The 18,481-nt window shown below is 36.2% G+C and overlaps 1 protein-coding gene and 1 long non-coding RNA gene across 2 annotated transcripts in view; one reads left to right on the top strand and one right to left on the bottom strand.

Moving 5' to 3' along the window:
* The window catches only part of LOC148132928 (uncharacterized), a 27,453-nt gene continuing 8,972 nt past the window's right edge, over positions 1 to 18,481 (top strand). The window contains exon 1 of the long non-coding RNA XR_015745189.1: positions 1 to 65. This is a non-coding gene — a long non-coding RNA (uncharacterized LOC148132928). The remainder of the gene's footprint in view (positions 66 to 18,481) is intronic.
* RPF2 (ribosome production factor 2 homolog) overlaps positions 11,137 to 18,481 on the bottom strand; it is a 23,052-nt gene continuing 15,707 nt past the window's right edge. The window contains exons 7-10 of the mRNA XM_026666682.2: positions 17,982 to 18,081; positions 17,467 to 17,569; positions 14,235 to 14,379; positions 11,137 to 13,318 (exon numbers count right to left, since the gene is read on the bottom strand). Of these exons, the coding sequence (XP_026522467.2) occupies positions 13,142 to 13,318; positions 14,235 to 14,379; positions 17,467 to 17,569; positions 17,982 to 18,081 (525 nt within the window). The 3' untranslated portion in view covers positions 11,137 to 13,141. The remainder of the gene's footprint in view (positions 13,319 to 14,234; positions 14,380 to 17,466; positions 17,570 to 17,981; positions 18,082 to 18,481) is intronic.

Below are 18,481 nucleotides of genomic sequence, written 5' to 3' on the forward strand. Positions count from 1 at the left end.
AAAAAAGAGCTCTTTTCAGTGTACAACATAATTCCGAATCACCACTTTTACATGCAAATATGACAGTAAGTATATATTCATTTTTACATTCAACTTCCTATCTTATTGATTTTTAACTTAATTCTATTATTACCTCTCCATTTCAACTTTTACATAAGAAAAGGAACAAATTAGATCTATTCATTGGTATTACTTTCATTCTAAACATCTTCTCAATTCATTTCAATTTCTTTCAAATATATTTCTTAAACATTAAAAAAAAATTTGAGCGTGGTCTTTTCCAAAGTACTCTTTTCTCACTTTGACTCTCCATTTCAACTTTTACATAAGAAAAGGAACGAACAAATTAATCCTGTTCATTAATATTACTTTCATTCATAACTTCTTCTCAATTCATTTCAATTTGCAAATATATTTCTTAAACATTAACATTTCTTTTAAGCGTAGCCTTTTCCAAAGTACTCTTTTCTCATTTAACTCACTAATAATTCCCATATCTTCATATTTATTCCCTTTTAATTCTTTTGTCTGTCAGATTTGCAATTCCATTGCATATTCTTTCCTTAAAGTCTAAATTAATTCAAGCTTTTACACGCAAAATAAAACATAAATTTCCCCTCCCAATTAATTCTCAATTAAACATTTATTTTAATTAGTTATTATAATCATTCCCTAAAAAAATAAAAAAAAAATAAACTACTTTACATTATACTTTTCAGTCAGATGCTGCGATGTATTTTCTCCCTTTATTTCCATAGAGTTTTATTTATAATAACAAAGGAAATAGAAGAAAAAGAAGCAATCAATCCATTTTGCTAATCTTGGTCATTGATATTAATCTCATTTTTAAACATCTTCACAATTCATTTCAATTATTTCAATATATATAATAAACATTAACCTTTCTTGTAGCAATAAAAATAAGAACATTCATCTTCTAAGAAGATATCAGTGACCCTCCCTCCTCTCAATAGTCTATATTCTATGATTTGTAATTGCAAAGTACATTATTATTACCTCTCATATCAATGCGGAATCCCCATTCTTAATCATTAACCATTACCCCTATGTATTCTAAATAAACATTTTTTGCTTTTATTGTACAATTCCCATATTTCTTTCCTGTTCCTGTTCCTCATTATCTCTCTTCCCTTTTATTTTTCCAAATCTTTCCTCCCTCTGATTTATATCCCTCTTTCTCTCTGTATCTTCCTTCCCCCTTTTATTTTTCTGCTGTTTCTTTCTATCTTTCCGATTTTTACAGGTATTCCCCATTTTAGTTACTTTCTTGACTCCCCATTTTTAACTTGCCTTCTTTTTCCTCTTCTTTGTGGTGTTCTTTGTGTTGATTGTCTATTTAAGATGGCTTCTTCTTGGACTAACACCTCCTTCTCTGGGATTTCTTCTTCATATTCTTCAATCGCCATTTCCATAGCTTTTAACTCAGAGGCAAGTGATTCACCTCTTGCATGTAGTAGTTCTTTCAAATTTTTAAGTTCCATTTTTAGTTCCCACAGAGATATCATCGTTGCACACTCTTATATCTTATAGTCTTTAAAATTCACCAATCAACTTCTTTTTCTTTTTTCTTCTTCAAGCTTTCTGGATTCACAACTATTCCAACACTGGGTTTATACCAAGATCACCAATTAGTCCAACATTCTGTCTTTCCCTATTTTTTTCTTTTATTCTGGTTCAATTTTCACTTTCTAGGGTACTTGTTTTATTGTTTCAATATTTCCTTTTCGTTGTATCAAATCAGATTCATAGAGAAATAGGAACTTTCCCTTTTTCAGTTTAAATTTTTGTCCACAAGATGGCACTCTCCATTATACAATGTCCACACCTCCCCCCACATATTATTGTTCAGGGCTTTCCGAGCCTCTGTATTCCAAACCAATCAAATCTCCAATTTAAATAATACTCTTAAGTCCAGCTTTAATTTATGCCTATTTGTTGCCAATGTATTTTAATTCAATTTGTTCAAATATCTTATTCCAGCTTCTTCCTGTCCTGGTTCGAAGCCCCATTCAGCTGTCAAAAATATTTTCACTTTTTTTTCCTTTCTCTTTATAATTCCGCTGCTTTCTTATTCTTTCATAAAAAATATTATAATGTCCATCCCGGGGTACCTTTTAGTTAGTTGTTGCACCAAATTGTCCCGGTTCTTATGTTGTCCACCTCTTTCTTCTTCTCTCCTGCACAAATCTAAGTCCTCCTCTTCAGGGTGGCCATTTTGGACCACCGCTCGGTCGTCTTCATGGGAAAAAAATGCCAAGCCCGGGGGGGAGATGTGGCTCCCCTCAACCTGGCTGGTGGCTTCCCCTTACTCCACCGCCCCTTCGAGACAGCTTCAGCCCCAATCACGATGATTGGGGCTCTCCAACGAGGGAGCACGGACTGAAGCCGCGGACAGTCGCGGTCTCCAGTTCATCAACGAGGAGGGCTTAACCTGGAAGTCATCTCTGATCTATTTATTGAGCAAGGATGTGGCAAGAAAAAACCATTCAGAAAATCATGTTCAATTCAATATCCGGGTTGTATTGATGTTTATTTTCAAGGATGCATTTCCAAACAGTGTTTGTGGCCCTGGCAAATCAGCTTAAGTAGTTTTAGAACATGTCAATTTCATCCAGGAACGGAGAAAGTACTAAACTCTTGATCACTGAAACCAAAGATTTAATTAGAAGTATTATACTTTGTCTGGACTGTGTCCAACAGGGTCTACTGGATCTGTTTCATGCATAAGATAAACAAACCAAGGTTCACCATGTTCAAATAAACATGATCATATTTTATGTACTCACCCCCAACCTATCAGGAAATACTTCTAATGTCAACCTAATACTTCTAAAACTCATTGGATCAAAAGTAGATTGTACAGATAAAGAGATAATCAGAGTTGGAAGGGACCTTGTAGGTCATCTAGTCCAACCCCCCACCCAGGCGGGAGACCCTACACCATTTCTGACAAATGGCAGTCCAATCTCTTCTTGAAAGTCTCAACTGATGGCACTCCCACAACTTCCGAGGGCAAGCTGTTCCATTGGTTGATTGTTCTGTCAGAAAGTTTCTCCTTGTTTCCAGATTAAATCTCTCCTTGTTCAGTTTCCATCCATTATTCCTTGTCTGGCCTACAGTGTATTGTGTATTTATGCCTGTTAAACTCTTCCCTATTTTTTTTCTTCCACATGACCATTTCTTTAAATTGTTAGTGCCTCATAACATTATTTGCACTCTCTATTTAATGGATATTGCATAATGTAAGTTTGTGCGACCATTTTATTCTCAGGGGCAAACTCTGATTTGAAAAAAATGTCGAGTTTGTTATTTGCTGACAAACTAAATGGACAAGAATTATATATAGACTCGGGAGATCAAGTTAATGCTTGCAATAAATTATATCTTGCATTCTTTAAACAAATGTTGATTCCTTGGAGGCTTTAAGAACACTTTTTTGAAAGTCTCTAGGTATCTCAGTTGATAGGGCCACTGCTGATAGAAAAATAGAATGATCCATGTGTTCTATAAGGCAAAAAGAATGGCAGGATGAAGTCAAGGCAAAAACCAAACTTAATATTTTATAACATTTATAACAACTTTTTAACATTTTTTGAAAAAAATGTAAACATTCTCCACCATGGAATAAAATATTCCTTGCATAGACTATTTATTACAGATAATTTGTTGTTTCTTCAGTGCTTATTAATCTTATTTTAGGCGTTTCGAGAAAGAGTAACAATACTGCCTGGGAATAAATACTGGGAATAACATTTATTTTGCAACACATGATTAATGCTTATCTTACTATCAGAATATATTGTTTCTTCATTGGAAATTAGAGTTACGAAATGAAGGCTTGTGGATTATGCTAAGAAAATTACAATAAAGCAAGGAATGTTTGTGGCTTGGCTCTACACCAGCCTCCTCAATGTTGGCTAAAGTTATGCAGACGGAACTGCAATATCTTTGAAGACACCAAAAGACTCCAAATCGGGAATGGTGATTTTTAGTTTACAACCAAGACCTGGTTTATTCCCTCTTGGAGATATGCCCACCCAAGATTCAGGTGTGGCATCAACGGAGAACTCAGGACAAGGATAGAGGATGTCTATGTTATCCAAGAAGCTCTGGTGGTATCGAAGGCACAATTCCACAGGGAGTTGGTTGCAAGACCCTATTTGTTAGGTTGGGCTCTGTGGGTCACTTGAGCCCTTAGTATTTTAACAGTGGCCATGTTGGCAGTGAAGTTCCCTAGGCTCATTGACCTTGGAGATTTTATCCTGCCTTGCTTGGGGCAGTCAGAGATGATTCAGGAGTTCATAGCCAACAAGGGCCTGATAGTCTGACATATAACAATGACCGTACGTATGTTAGTTTTAGTTTTCTTGTTGGAGTAAAGGCAATGTGATCTACAGTTGGGGGAGACTGCTATTTCCTGTGTCATAGTCATATTGTTTTTGTTGACCCTGGAGTTGTCTGATGCTCTCCCCCACTGCAATGAGACTAAAACCATTTGATTGGTACAATCCAGAGGAACAATGCACCCTGTAGGGTTCTAGAGGAGATTGGGATTGTCTGTGAAGATCTGGTCTACATTCTGACCAAGGCATTGGTTGCTGCCTGGAGCAAGTGAGAGCTTTGGATTGGATTATACCCATTCTTTTCCCTCAGATCCCCAAGGATTACTGAGGAGTTGAGGGACATGAAACAGCTGAAAGATACCTAGAGCACCACTGGAGGACAAGGAGTGAACCCAACCCAACCAAACATTTTCTGGGCCTAGAGCTACAGTTCGAACCTACCATAAAGGAAATAAAATACCTGTGGTGGTGCAGTGGTTAGAATGCAATATTTCAGGCGGACTCTGCTCACTGCCAGTTCAATTCTGACCGGCTCAAGATTGACTCAATCTTTCATCTTTCCAAGGTCTGTAAAATGAGGACCCAGATTATCGGGGGCAATAGGCTGACTCTGTAAATCGCTTAGTGCTGTAAAACACTATGGGATAGTATATATAAGTCTAAGTGTTATTGCTATTTCTCTCTCTTTATTGTATCCAGAGTTATTTGGTCACCCTTTTCAAGTTAGCCCAAGCCCCCTGTGGAAGGCCAAATCAGATATATTATGGGTCCAGGCTGGGAAAGAAGACCAGATGGTGGGAATCAGGAAGAAAGCCTTTTATGTTGTAGCACCTCTTTGTGGAACATCATTCCTCTTCAGAGATCATGTTGTCCCTGATCCTCTTGGCCTTTTGCAAGGTTCTGAAGACATAGCTATATTCCCAGGCTTGGGGACTGGAGTGTTTTCTGAAGCCTGTGAATTAGTTTTACTGAAATATTTGTAGGGTACTGTATATGTAGTCCTGGTTTAACAACTGCCTCAGATAGTGACTATTTGCAAAGATAATGATAAAAAATAGTAATAAAAATAATTGTACAACCAATGCACACATTTACAAGAAAAAAAAGCCTTCACTTTATCAGTTTCAGGCAACAAAGGGCTCTAATTAACTAAAGTCACAAAACTAAGCTTGTTCACTTGAAGTTAGCACTTTTCAGAGGTTTTTAGACTTTGCTTTGGAGAAAACCAACTCAGAATAGATAGCTTGCTAAGGCAATCTCTCCGCCCTTTAAGCGGGTGAAAAGAGAGAAAAGTGGATCAGGCACAGAACACCATATGAGAAAATTTTTATCTGAATGACATAACAGCAACCAGCAAACTTTCTCCTTCTGTCACTCAGCTCACTTAATGACCATTTCACCAGAACCACTTGCAGTTACTAAACAAGGACCACTTTTGTATTAGTGGTTGTTTTGTTGTTGCTATCTCAGCAGCCAACTGCCTCTTTATTTTTGTTAACTCTTCACCATCATTTGAAATGGGCAGCTATCTGCATTGAATAAGTATTTATTTTAAAATGACCATATTAGGATGCACTTCTTTCTCCCAATGGCAGATATAACTATTTGAGCATGCTGACTTGATCGGCTATTTTGAGATAAGAATAAATGCTTCATTTCAATAGAAAAGCCAAATAAAAATCTAAAGAGATTTAGAGCTAAAAAGTAGGTCAAATAAAAACCAACTTGGGCCTCATGATTGACTTGACATCTACTCTGAAATAAGGGAGTAGCAGCAATAGGTCATATGACAGGAAGAGCAAATTCTTGTAAAGAACAAGCGAAAGGATGCATTTGAAATGTTTCCCAATAGCCGAAACTAAATGACTGAAGACAACAATCCTAAGTCAACAGTTTTAATTTACTGGGGAAATTAAAACATTTGGAATTATCTGCAAAGATAACCCTGTCAGGTTGAAGGGTGGAGAGATTAGCAATGCATTTTATTATCCAGTTCGAATAATCAAAGAAGTGCTACTGCAAACATTTGAGTAGGAACAACAGAAAACATCCTCCCCCTTTAACGTCATGTGTTTTCACAATATGTACTAGGAATATTGCTCAGAAATCCAAATATTTCTGTGTGATAAACATTATGAAAAAGTATATGCTACATTACTGCGTGGCACCAATCACACATTTTTCCCCTTGGATTTTATCATTATAATGGGGTCTATTCTTTAAACAGGTAATTTTACCATTCTAGTATTCTAAATAATCATTTAATTGCCTTATTAAAATTGCATATCTTACTAGATTTTTTTTAAGCCCCAAATTTTTAAGCTTACAATGGTCCTTGAATTGTTATAGGATTGTATAACTTATTTTATTCCGGTCAGTTTGTGTGTGTGTAGACTGAATTGATATTCAGCAACTTACATGGGACTTTTTCAAAAGAGTTGTTTTGCAATAAAATGACAAGTTCAGAATGAGGATATAAAAAACATGTTTAGTCAGCTTTATCATTTTAGAGTCACTACTGAATTCGGGATATTTTATCATTTTCTGCTGAAGGGTCAGACAGCCACATTACAAGTTAATGTGTCACAGACCACAGGAATTCAGGCCTTAACTATATTGTGTAATTTGGAACAATTCTATTTTCTCCTCTTTATGTCTTCTGTATCTTGATTTTATAATTTAAAGCTATTTCTTGTAAATTCTCTCAGGAAGGTTTCCTGACACAGCTTTACAAGGAAGCGTTTAATCATGATGAAAAAGAAAAAGCAATGGCGGTGGTGTTTTGAGTTACAGTATTGCAGGCTAATTCTGCTGACTGGCGACTGCCAGCAGTTCGATCCAAGTTTGATTCAGGCTTCCATCGTTCTAGGGTGGGTAAAATGAGGATCCAGATTATTGGGGGCAATCTAACTGGTTGATTACTCTGTAAACTGCTTAGAGGGCTGTAAAGTGGTATGTAATTCTAAGTGCTATTGCTACTTTTAAGAAGACTGCTTTTTTCCTAGTTTTAAAAAATTTTAAAGAAACGTATACATAAAATTGCATTCTTCTACACTTTCTGTGTCTTCTTCACCAGCCGCAATTTTATCGTATTTGTTTTTTTAAGAGATAAACATTTAAGGCAGAAGAAAAACATTCCTGCAGATATACTGTACTTCATTCAACATAGGGTTTCCTTTCTTTATTATTACGCCTACCGCAATAATCTTGCTGTGCATTATTTCTATTGATCTTCAGCTGTAACATATTGAGAGAACTTTGGATGTACATAGTACATATAATGCCTCTGTGATTATTTAACATCCCACAGACACTATCAAGTGCAGAGATGAGTAAGAAATATATTCCACATATATTGTACCAACCATTATTTAAATTCCAATTAAGCTCCTTTAACAAAAAACTCATTCCAGAGACTGATGTGTTTGGACTTTTCCAGAATTCTCAAAATACTATTTCATATTACTGGTATTTTCCTTATATCTTGCTTACAATATTTCAATCCCCAGGTACTACTGATAAGGGGTTCAAAGAGGTACATCCAATGTGTGTATGGGTATCAAATTGAGACTATGCTCAATTCTAACTGTCTGGTGCGGGAGGCTGAAAATGTGTTATTTATATTTTTATGTGCATATTGAAGATGAGAATGGTAGGGAGAAGTGTGAAGAGTTATGATAGGGGCCAACCCCAGCCTGGTCAGATAAGATAGCACCTGTCAGACACAATTTCTAAAATTAAAACTAATTTATAAAAGTGCTAGAGCAAGAAAGTAGATATGCAGATTTTCCAGGGTAACAAAACACAGCACAATGGACTTTTTTGCTTCTTTTCACTCTTAACAAAAAAGCTTTTTCATTGCCTTCCTCTACTTATGTATCATTACTATATAATGCGGTAGCTTTAAGTTGTAGACCTGGAGAAGATCCTGCACAAAAATCAGAGGCAGAACTTCTATTTCCCTGATGTATTCATAGGACTTGGATTTAAACTCAAGGATAAAGTTGACAAGCTGTATTCTCTTTATTATACTGTCTTGCTGTTGCAGAAGAATCAGGTCCTTCAGTCCTGTTGAACTGAAGGTGGTTATGGAGCTTCTCATTCTACCCAACCAACCAAAATTCTCCAGAGATTCCTATTTGCAGACTTGCAGTGCAAAGTTTTTATATGATAGTCAGTCAAAGGTCTGCTATGGACTTTTCAATGGAAGAAAGGTAGACAACAAATAGGTAAGGCCAGGGGAAATAAAGACTGTACAGAAAAAATGACAATTAATATAATTCAATCCTCAAATATATACCAATTTCTCTCTTCTGCCTTGTTACAAATTACCATTCTTAATTTTCTCCAAGACGTCACTTGGGTTTGTATGTGAAAAAAATTTTTTTTGGTAACACAGGTAAGTATTTCAGCTGCACAATTACACTTCTTTGAATAAACAGTCCTTTCTTCCCATACTCTGGATTTTGGACTACTTCTATTTTCAGGTATGTATTCATCTACAGAACTAAGCATTTTCTAAAATCCCACTCAGCTCTTGCTTTAGGAAAATGGCCATGGAGTTGGATCTAGAATTGCTTGTACATAAACAACAGAACTGCTGCACAGGACAATATATTTGCCAAACAAATCCTCAGTGCTAGTCAATCACAAGGGAAAGCAAGGTAAAAAACAAAACCCTGACTCATTCCAGTTACCGGATTACATGGTTTGGAACAAATATTCTAAAGCTAAAACTCTTACTGGAACACCTGGACTAAGTGAAGGAAATTAGTGCAACCTTGTGAAAGCATATTGTAATACGTTAGGGTCAGACTGATTGTTGATGAAACCCAAAGACTGACATCACATATACTACAAAGCCACAACCCATGTCATACAAGACACAATGGGTGCGCCCATAGAATGGACTAAGCTAAAATCAAACAAATCACTATTTATCATGATGCATGTATCAAACCAATGTTACTTACTCCTCCGTACTATGAACCTGTTTAGCTCAAAGTAGATTAACACAAATAAATCATTAATCCATTGTTGTAATTGGGTTGCAATGGGATGGAAAGATGAGAAGACAGGATGGGAAGGAGACACAAACAAACACACACAAAGCTTTGTCACAACAAAAACACAGATAGTGAAAACAAGATCAATTATTCCATCACAATGGTATTTCAACTGCACAGGTCCATGAATCTTATAAACTATGCAGCAACAGCTACAAGCAAAAAGGTGCTTTTAAGTTATGAGGGCCCCAAACAAGGTACATGCTGTTCCCATCTATTTTTATAATTTCTGACAAACTTAACCAGTTTCAGCTTGCTACTCTTCTCATATTTCCTGGTACTTTTCCATCTAAGTGCTATCACATCATCCAGTTCACATGGAAACTTAGTGTTCTGCAGAATTTGTGTTTTGAGAATCGTCTCTTGTTCTATAAACCATTATTGCTAAATCTTCCTAAAAATCTTCATTCTAGTATTTTTACACATGTTGCATAAACTGAAATCTCCTAGGATCTAGAAGTCCCTCAAATACTGCATCTCTGATACAGGTTCATTCCTACTTTCACACAAATACCTGATGCAAAATGCTCTCTCTCTTATATACACACACATTTATAAATGAACGAAAACAGGTACGTATACACGACAGCTATGTGGTAAAACTAATTAATACAGTCACCAAGTAAACTTGCTTTTGAGATATGCCTGGATTCCACTTATGATCTCAACAACACTGATGCTTTTCCATTTTTATAGCATTTTCTCTCTGATAATTAAAAACACAATCAGAAGACATTCATGATGTACATCCACAGTATATATCAACAAAGAGCAGCAAATTGGGTAGGAAACACATTAGTATTGCAACTAGTTAGCTTTTTAAACAGTTACTTCCTTTATAACCATGTGTCTGTGTTAAATGTATTGACTGTTTAAAAATGATGTATAATTTTAAATGGAGAAATTAGTTTTAATAAAATTTGCCTTTTCCTCATCTTGATCTAAATCAAGGGAGAAAATCTAAGTGTATTTAAATAATAATATATTTAAATTCAATTTTTTAATCATAAACACATCTGTTCCATTTGACTTCATTAGCAAATATATCTAATGCTGCTCATAAAAATGTAATATCTCCACATGTGGCCTCTTTATGATTATCAGAGCATCAAACATTTTTTTAAGAAACTGAAGAATGGAGGAAAGTAATCACTCCAACATACCTCACAAAAAGCAGCTTGTTCAATAGCATGCTGTCAAGTGGAAACTGAAATAGTTTCAAACATGTTATTCAGGGAAGCTTGAAAAAATGTATGTATGTATCAGGTATGTTCCCACGTCATTATAGTTGTGCTTTTAAAGTTGTAGCAACGTTTCGGCAGAATCTCATCTGCCATCTGTATTGTGTTCGTCTGTGAGTCAGACTTTCACAGCCGTTTGACTGACTCAGACGAACCCTGATGATGGCAGATGAGATTCTGCCAAAACATTGCTACAACTTTAAAAGCACAACTATAATGATGTGGGAAAATACCCGAACAAAGCTGAATACCATACAGATAAATACCCACGAAAACTTAAGAAAACATATAGATTTTCACGGGTATAGGCATGCAGGTCTTGGCGTGTGCGGGTCTTTTCCTGTGTAAGATTGAGAGCATCTTGGCAATGTTTCGACGAGGTCCCACTCGCCATCTTCAGGCTGGTGCTTTCGGCTTCGTGCTTGTGTGTGCAAAATATATATATATAGCATTGGCAGCAGTAACTGATTAAAAAAAATACAAGTGTATTCACATTTCTCACTCCACTCATTTTTATGACATGTATGCCAAATAATTAAGTCACACTAATTTTCAAAGAGGTAAATAAGGAGAAAGAGAGCCATCTTTAACAGTGAATGATAGATTTGGGGAAGATTTTGAACCAACGACTTAACTTTCCACTTGAAGGCTGAATAAGGGGGAAATGAACTTTTATGTATCACACTATAAAGGACAACCAATCAATTATAACTCCTTTTTCGTACCCAAAAAGGAGCTGTTTTTTAGTTTGTATTTTTTTTTGTTAACAACCCTAACCCAATTCCCAGAATGAGAAGGATGCTCAATTTAGATTGTAGCATAAATTCTTCTCTATTAAAAAGAAACAACCCTGGCCCTTGGGTTTGTTAAGTGAAAATCATCCTTTATCTGAGGTCTGATGTTCTAACAACTCTAAGTTGAAATGAATTGTGGCTGTTTCAGACTTTGATGAAGACACGTCATCTCAAGTATTCTACTTTACCAAATTACTAGCACCATGGGGCATTATTAATGGACTATTTAAGCTTTTAAAAAAAATAAAAACCAGCCATTTGAAGTTAAAGACTATTCCAAATGGACAGGATATTGAAATGTTTTTGTAACAGTTTCCGAAAGTATCAGCATCAAATCTGAAAAGACTTTGAAAAGACGACCTCGGTAAAAAATAAAGTTTCACCCTGTGTCCTATGACCAACTACTAGATCACAGAAAAAAAGCCATTTTTGCCACGTTTTGGGAGGTCTGAGAGGCATTGCTTTTCTGGGCCAGGACTGGCACCATGGAGCAGCCTCCTCCCTGTTGATATTTTGGAGGTTTTTAAGGACAGAGTTGTTGTGGAGAACCTTCTCTTGATATTGTCATGCCATCTTCATTTTCTATGTTCATTGTTTTGCGGTTTTATTTGGATGGTATTGTTTCACTCTTTATAGTTGTTAAACCGTGGATGCTTTGCTTGGTATTTTTTTATACTCTTATGTAAGCTAAAGAGTCTCTGGATTGTACGGGTTGGAAATGTAGAAATGAATACAGAAGCTGAGGAGTTATCTTGATAACAAATTGGACTCTGCTCAAACAAATCTTACCAAGCAAGGATTTTTTTTTCTAGCTGAACATTAATTGGGCATAGGTATTTCATAGCATGATGGATAAGCTTGTTTACAGGTATCTACATTGTTTGCTTTCTTTCTTTCTGCAACACCTGCATCTTTTGTTGCTTTTCCCTAAAGCAAGACTATATACTGTAATCCAAAAATATTAACTTAGAGAAGTCACCTGCTGTTCCTAACCTTATAGCTCTATGTGCCTTCACATTTTTAAGTTCTTGAAAAATCTTGCTTCTAATGTGATTCCTTTTCGTTTTGTTCTTAAGTCAAAAGAAATGAGTTCTTGATATAAATGTGGAACTCTGGATTGACAAAACAATATATTACATAAACCAGTTTCCCCAAAACTCTGGATTGCCTCTTGAATTTTCAGCCAGCATAGATATTGCTCAGAATTCTGGCACTTGAAATCCAGGCATATATGGAGAGATAACAAGCCAAATTGGTAAACAGCAATGATGATAAATAAGAATACAGACTTAATTCAGAGCGACAACAAATTAAAAGGATATAGGCCCAAAACATTCTGGAAATTTTTCTTCATTTCTAGACAAGCCTTTAGCTCTATATAACTTTGAGCAAACCCGCTCCAAATCCCTGAAAAAAATAAACAATTGATGTATTTTATATTCTAAATAATTTATGATAAAGATTGGGAAAATATTATGGCAAGGTCAAGCACCTATAGGTGTCTATAGTATAGGTATCAAAGATCAGCTAAAGCTGATTAGAAAAAAAAAATATTAAGATCCTCCACTGCTTAAAAAAAAGGAAAAATAGTAAAATTTACAGGAGATAGGATTTAAGTTTATATGGCATTTCATTGATAGGAGCCAAATTCAAATGCTCCTTCCAGTCTAAACTTCTCATTCCAACTTTAGTTTCTTTGGATTTTCTCCATCTTCAGTTTTCTTTTCAGACGGTCTTTTCTTTAAACCTTTCATTTTTCTAGTCTGAAGTTTATCCAGGTCCTGTTTCTGCATGTGAATCCGTCCATATTTTGTCCCAAAGACATCATGAGAGACGTTCTTCTTCTTCTTTGGCTAGAAATACAAGAAAATGTTCTTTTTAAAAAAATCTAGAATGACATTTCTTCAAAATGCAATCCTGCTCCAATAACGACTGGAAAATGTCCTTCCATTACAACTTAAATCTAATTAGTTAATTCATTATGTCATCTAAATTAAATTAGTTAGGAGAAACAAATCCGTGACTGGAGAACTGTACTGAAGTCTCATTTGTGGACCAAGCACTTCCTAACTCCATTGCCTTCCAATGTGTCGACCCCTCCCAGAATTCTCACCAGGAGACCTGTAGATTGATCCAGATATGAGGAAGGCACTCAGGTTAGAGAAAACTGGTTTAATTTGCAAAAACTCCAAAACAATGATGCAAGGATTACAAAATTAGACTAACTCTTATCAGATTAGCTCTTTATGATATTACCTAAAGACATCCACAGAGAGCCAGTTTGGTGTAGTTAAGGCACCAGGCTAGGAACTGGGAGACTGTGAGTTCTAGTCCTGCTTTAGGCACCAAGTCATTCTCTTTCAGTCTAAGAAGGCAGCAATGGCAAATTATTTCCAAAATTTTGCCAAGAAAATTGCAGCGATTAGTCCAGGCAGTTGCCAGGAATCAAGATTGGCTTGAAGGCATACATACGAGGACATCCCTATCTCAATAAAATAAATGGTGACTACAAATAAGTCAAGCAGCAATCATTCCCAAAGTAGATTCAAATGACATTTATAATCTAAAATAATCCTTAAAGTACATTAAGAAAAACCGGAGTAGCGCATATTAGTGGATTTAATTAATCAAATATAACTGTAAAGAGTTGAAGTTAAGTTACTCTGATCCACAAGCAGAAAAAAAAATATTTTCAGTTATGTGTCACTTTCAGTTCTGCACTTGGGGCAGATTTTCCCGGCCTAAATGTATAAAGACTTGTCTACGTACCTTGAGAGCTTTAGGTTGCTTTAGTGACAGCTTATATAGATCATCTGATGCCAAATGTGTTCTCCTTATCATCAAATCTAATGAGGGTCCCATATCTTCAAGTTCAATCCTTGGTATTTTACAACCAGACTTTTTCAATAACACCCTTGAAAATAGGACAAGGGGGGAGAGAGAAAGAAACCTTCCTGTTTGATTAGTTCATCTGACATTCTGGATCCTTGTAACAGTCTTCCTCCAGAATCCAAATAGTTCAGCACAAAGAACAAATCAGTCTTATGCAGTTCATATCAATGCCTCACGCCAACATGCAAAGCTATATCAGATCTATATTAATAGTATCAATAGACAAATATTTACTGAAATCAAGTACTGTATAAAAGACTCTGGGATCAGGATTAAGCAGAAAGAACCCCACAATATGCCATAAATCTTGCCCCGCCCCCAAAGGAATATTAGCAACCCTTTCTCCATAGATTCCTTCTGGAGAAACACTATGCAGAGTAATGGCCATACACTTTTGTGAGATAGAAAAAAATTGCTTCATTTACCATAGAGATAACATACTTTGGCTTATTTTGCAGAAAAGTACTTTGAGGATAACATTTGTTTAATGATGTCCTTTTTTGGCTCTACAAGTAACCTTCAAAGGGAACAATTTAATGAGATCAAATAGTGCCGAAGAATATTATTAAAGAGCTTATAGAAAAGAAATTAAAAGAGTATATATTGCAGGGAAAAAATAACAGAAATACAACAAGAATGCAGTTTGAATAAAAAAGTTAGAGAAAGGAAAAAAGAAAGGGGCGGGGGGCGCAACAGCAGAAATGGTGGAGAAAGGGACAAAGATCAAAAATTAGCCAGCATCGGATAAAGACGAACTGCTGGGTTTTGGGTTGAAACATCTAACTGGTTGATTAGATTTTAGTCTACATTGGAAAAGAACATTACAACAAATGATGGACAAGCAAATCTCTAGACCAGGTGATGGCTAACCTTTTCGGCACCGAGTGCCCAAAGTGCATGTGCAAATCTCCAAAATGCAATGTGCACGCGTCCCCCGTGCATGCACCCCACCTCCGTGCATGTACCCCATGCATGCATCCCGCCCCTCATGCATACGCAGCAGAGACCCGAAGATTAGCTGGCTGGTGGGAGGTGCGCGCACACATGCACAGCGGAGCTGAGCTGGGGCAATGGCTCACGTGCCCGCAGAGAGGGCTCTGCGTGCCAACTCTCCCCATCTACTATTATAGCAATAGAGAAGTATGACATCCAGTTGTTCATCAGTTTATTTTTAATCCATATTTAATTTCAAAACTAAGGACTTGGTGCAATCCAGTTTCCAAAATAATAGCCCGATCATCTCGTAAGAGAAATGGATTGGTTGAAGGATATCTGAGTAATTTCTTCTCCATCCTTGTTGAAATTACACAGCAATAACCAATTGTAGCCTAATAGCAGCTAGCTGCAATTTAACATAAACATAACAGTTTAACATAAATTAATATTAATTCTTAGTATACTTCTTGGTTCATCAGTCCCAAGTCCCCTTGCACATAGCAGTTGTTTAAAAACATGCATCCAATGCCACATTCTACCAAAGCTGCATTAATAAATATCAGACATGACTAAGTTTGAAAAGAGATGTACCAGCTCATAAAAGGTAAACCCTGTCTTCTCTGTATTCTGTCTTTCATCATTTGAAAGTAACACAAATTCCTTTTATAACCTTATCAGAAACCCTGTTCTTATTGCATCTGAATTATATTCCTGCTCCTTAACGCTAGGTAGATTGACAACTATAGTTAATTTTGAGGACATTCATATTAATTAAAACATTTACAATTTTTAAACAGCTGGAATTTCCCTGTACTGGGCCGCCTTCGAGTGGCAGCAGTTTCCAGATCTTCAGACTGATACATATGTCTGATTTGTTCTTTTCTCATTATTCTCTCCACTGAGATGGTTAGTCAACCAAGCATAATATAATAGGTCTGATATTATTAAATTATAAAGATTGGTGATCATATATTCTGATCTTATGTTCCAACCTCCTTCTCTTATCTCTTATCTTATGAGAGAGAGGGGGGGGAAGAGGGGGAGAGAGAGAGAGAGAGAGAGAGAGAGAGAGAGAGAGAGAGAGAGAGAGAGAGAGAGAGGAGATAAAACTTCACGCCCCAGACTTTGTACAGTTGCATAGCCGCATCAAACTCAGTTTTTATGATTGGATTCTATACATGATTCAAAACAGAATTCTCACAGTTTGGGATATTCCAGATATGGCCATGTTGTATGAAAAATTCTGAGAGTTTTCAGTACATATGTAGTAATGTTTTATATTCACAGAAGACAAGACAATATTTCAAACACATTAAGAAACTAAGGCATATGTATGTGGGTCATAATAAACCTGAACTGATATTCTAGCAAAGCAGAGGTCAACAGTTTGTAAACAGGTTTTGTGTCTATGTTCAGCTTTCGCAGAAATGAAAAGAACAGCCGAGTAGAGATATCAGTATTCAACAATCACTCTATCCCAGACCCTGAATTGCTGAACATAACAATATGAAGCTAACAGTTATTCTGTAACAATCCAAAATAGATAATTAAATCTAGAAAAAACCTTCAAGGATAGAATACAGTGGAGCTATACTGCAAAGTAGGTGACATTAAGCTCTGTTAGTACAGTAAAGGTTAATGAATATTAACACAGTGGGAGAGCAATAACTGACAAAACCAATCACAACTGGATAGCTTGAACCACAAGGAATACTATAGAAATAATAGGGTACCTCCTGGTTAAAAAGAGGGTAATTTGGTGGGCGTTTTCTGAGGAAATCATGATTTCTGAAGAAATAATTTGCTTGTGGTTATGTATGTTTCATGCGTACATGCACTTTGCTAGTGCTGAGAATCCCTAGTTTTTATCAACAAGTTTAGCTTGAAAATAAAATTTCTAAGTACAATTAATATACCTGTAACATTATGTTTCTTCTAAGTAAATGAGGATTTAAAGTAACATTTTAATTGGGTCTTCAGCCATTTCATACAGACAGCAGGTTAACCATAACCCATGGGAAGCCAGCCTGAAAGGATAAAATTAGACTTTTCCCCACCTAACGCCTCTCCTACACTGCTCTAATCCAATCACGCACAAATGCACCGCATTTCTAGTCCTAGTCAGTATGTGACTGCACATTGTGGCACGTACCCAAACACCACGCAGACTTACTTGTAACTTCTCATATAGATCTTTTCATCCGCTGCTGTGAAATGCAGAACATGTTCTAAGCCGGCCAGACGAATACTGGGCACAACGGGGCCTCTGAAAAAATCTAAAAGGCAAAAAAAGAGCAAGAGCAAGTTCTTAAAGGGTGGTCCAAGGATGCCCAGGATCCCTTAAGTCTCTCTTCGTGGTTTGCAAAAATCAAAATTATTTGCCAGGTGTTAAAAATATTGGCAAACATCTACTAATGTCACTCTTCTCACTATTCTTTTTCTTAGTTTTAAAATAGTTTTTTTTTCATGAAAAATATTTTATATTAAGAATCTACTAGATTTTAATATTAATTTTACATGATTCCATAACAAATTTAATTTTTCATATGTCAAATATAACCCTTACCCCCAAAAAGCAAGCTTTTTTGGAGTCCTCCATCATTTTTAAAAATGGGAAGGGATCCTGAAAGCAAAAAAGTTTAAGAAACAGGTCTGTATGACACCAGCAGGTTAACTCAAATGGCTTACCAATTAGAAGGCTTTTTAACCTTCTATGTTCCTCATCAATATCAAAAGCATCTCCTGCAAATATCAGCATGGGCTTTGTTCCCTCTGGGCACTTGCTGTTCTGTTATAAAAAATAAAAGATTAAAGAACAAAAATGGTTGGCAGAGGACCAAGAGAAGGAGAAAAAGTACCCCAGAAGACCTATCACCAGGTCACTCCCAATAGGAATAGACTGGCTGGGTAGACCTTGCCAATGTTAACTGGCAGCTCAGATGTCCCTTTTGGGGATATGTTGGGACTACACTCCCAGCTGTTTGTTGTCTGCACTAACTGAGAATTCTGGGAACTACAACCCAACATCTTTAGTGGGCAACATATTGAAATTTTAAAAAGGCAATTAAACAAGTAACCCAACAAATTAGGCACTTTCAAAGTTAACTATTCTTGGTACACTCAAATTAGTAATCTGTGGTACACTCAAATTAGTAATTAAAGGGGAAATTTTTTGAATTATTTGAATT

Source organism: Notechis scutatus, chromosome 1 (assembly GCF_049901735.1).
Source record: "Notechis scutatus isolate UNSWTSFEM ecotype Mainland chromosome 1, rNotScu1.2, whole genome shotgun sequence".
NCBI lineage: Eukaryota > Metazoa > Chordata > Lepidosauria > Squamata > Elapidae > Notechis > Notechis scutatus.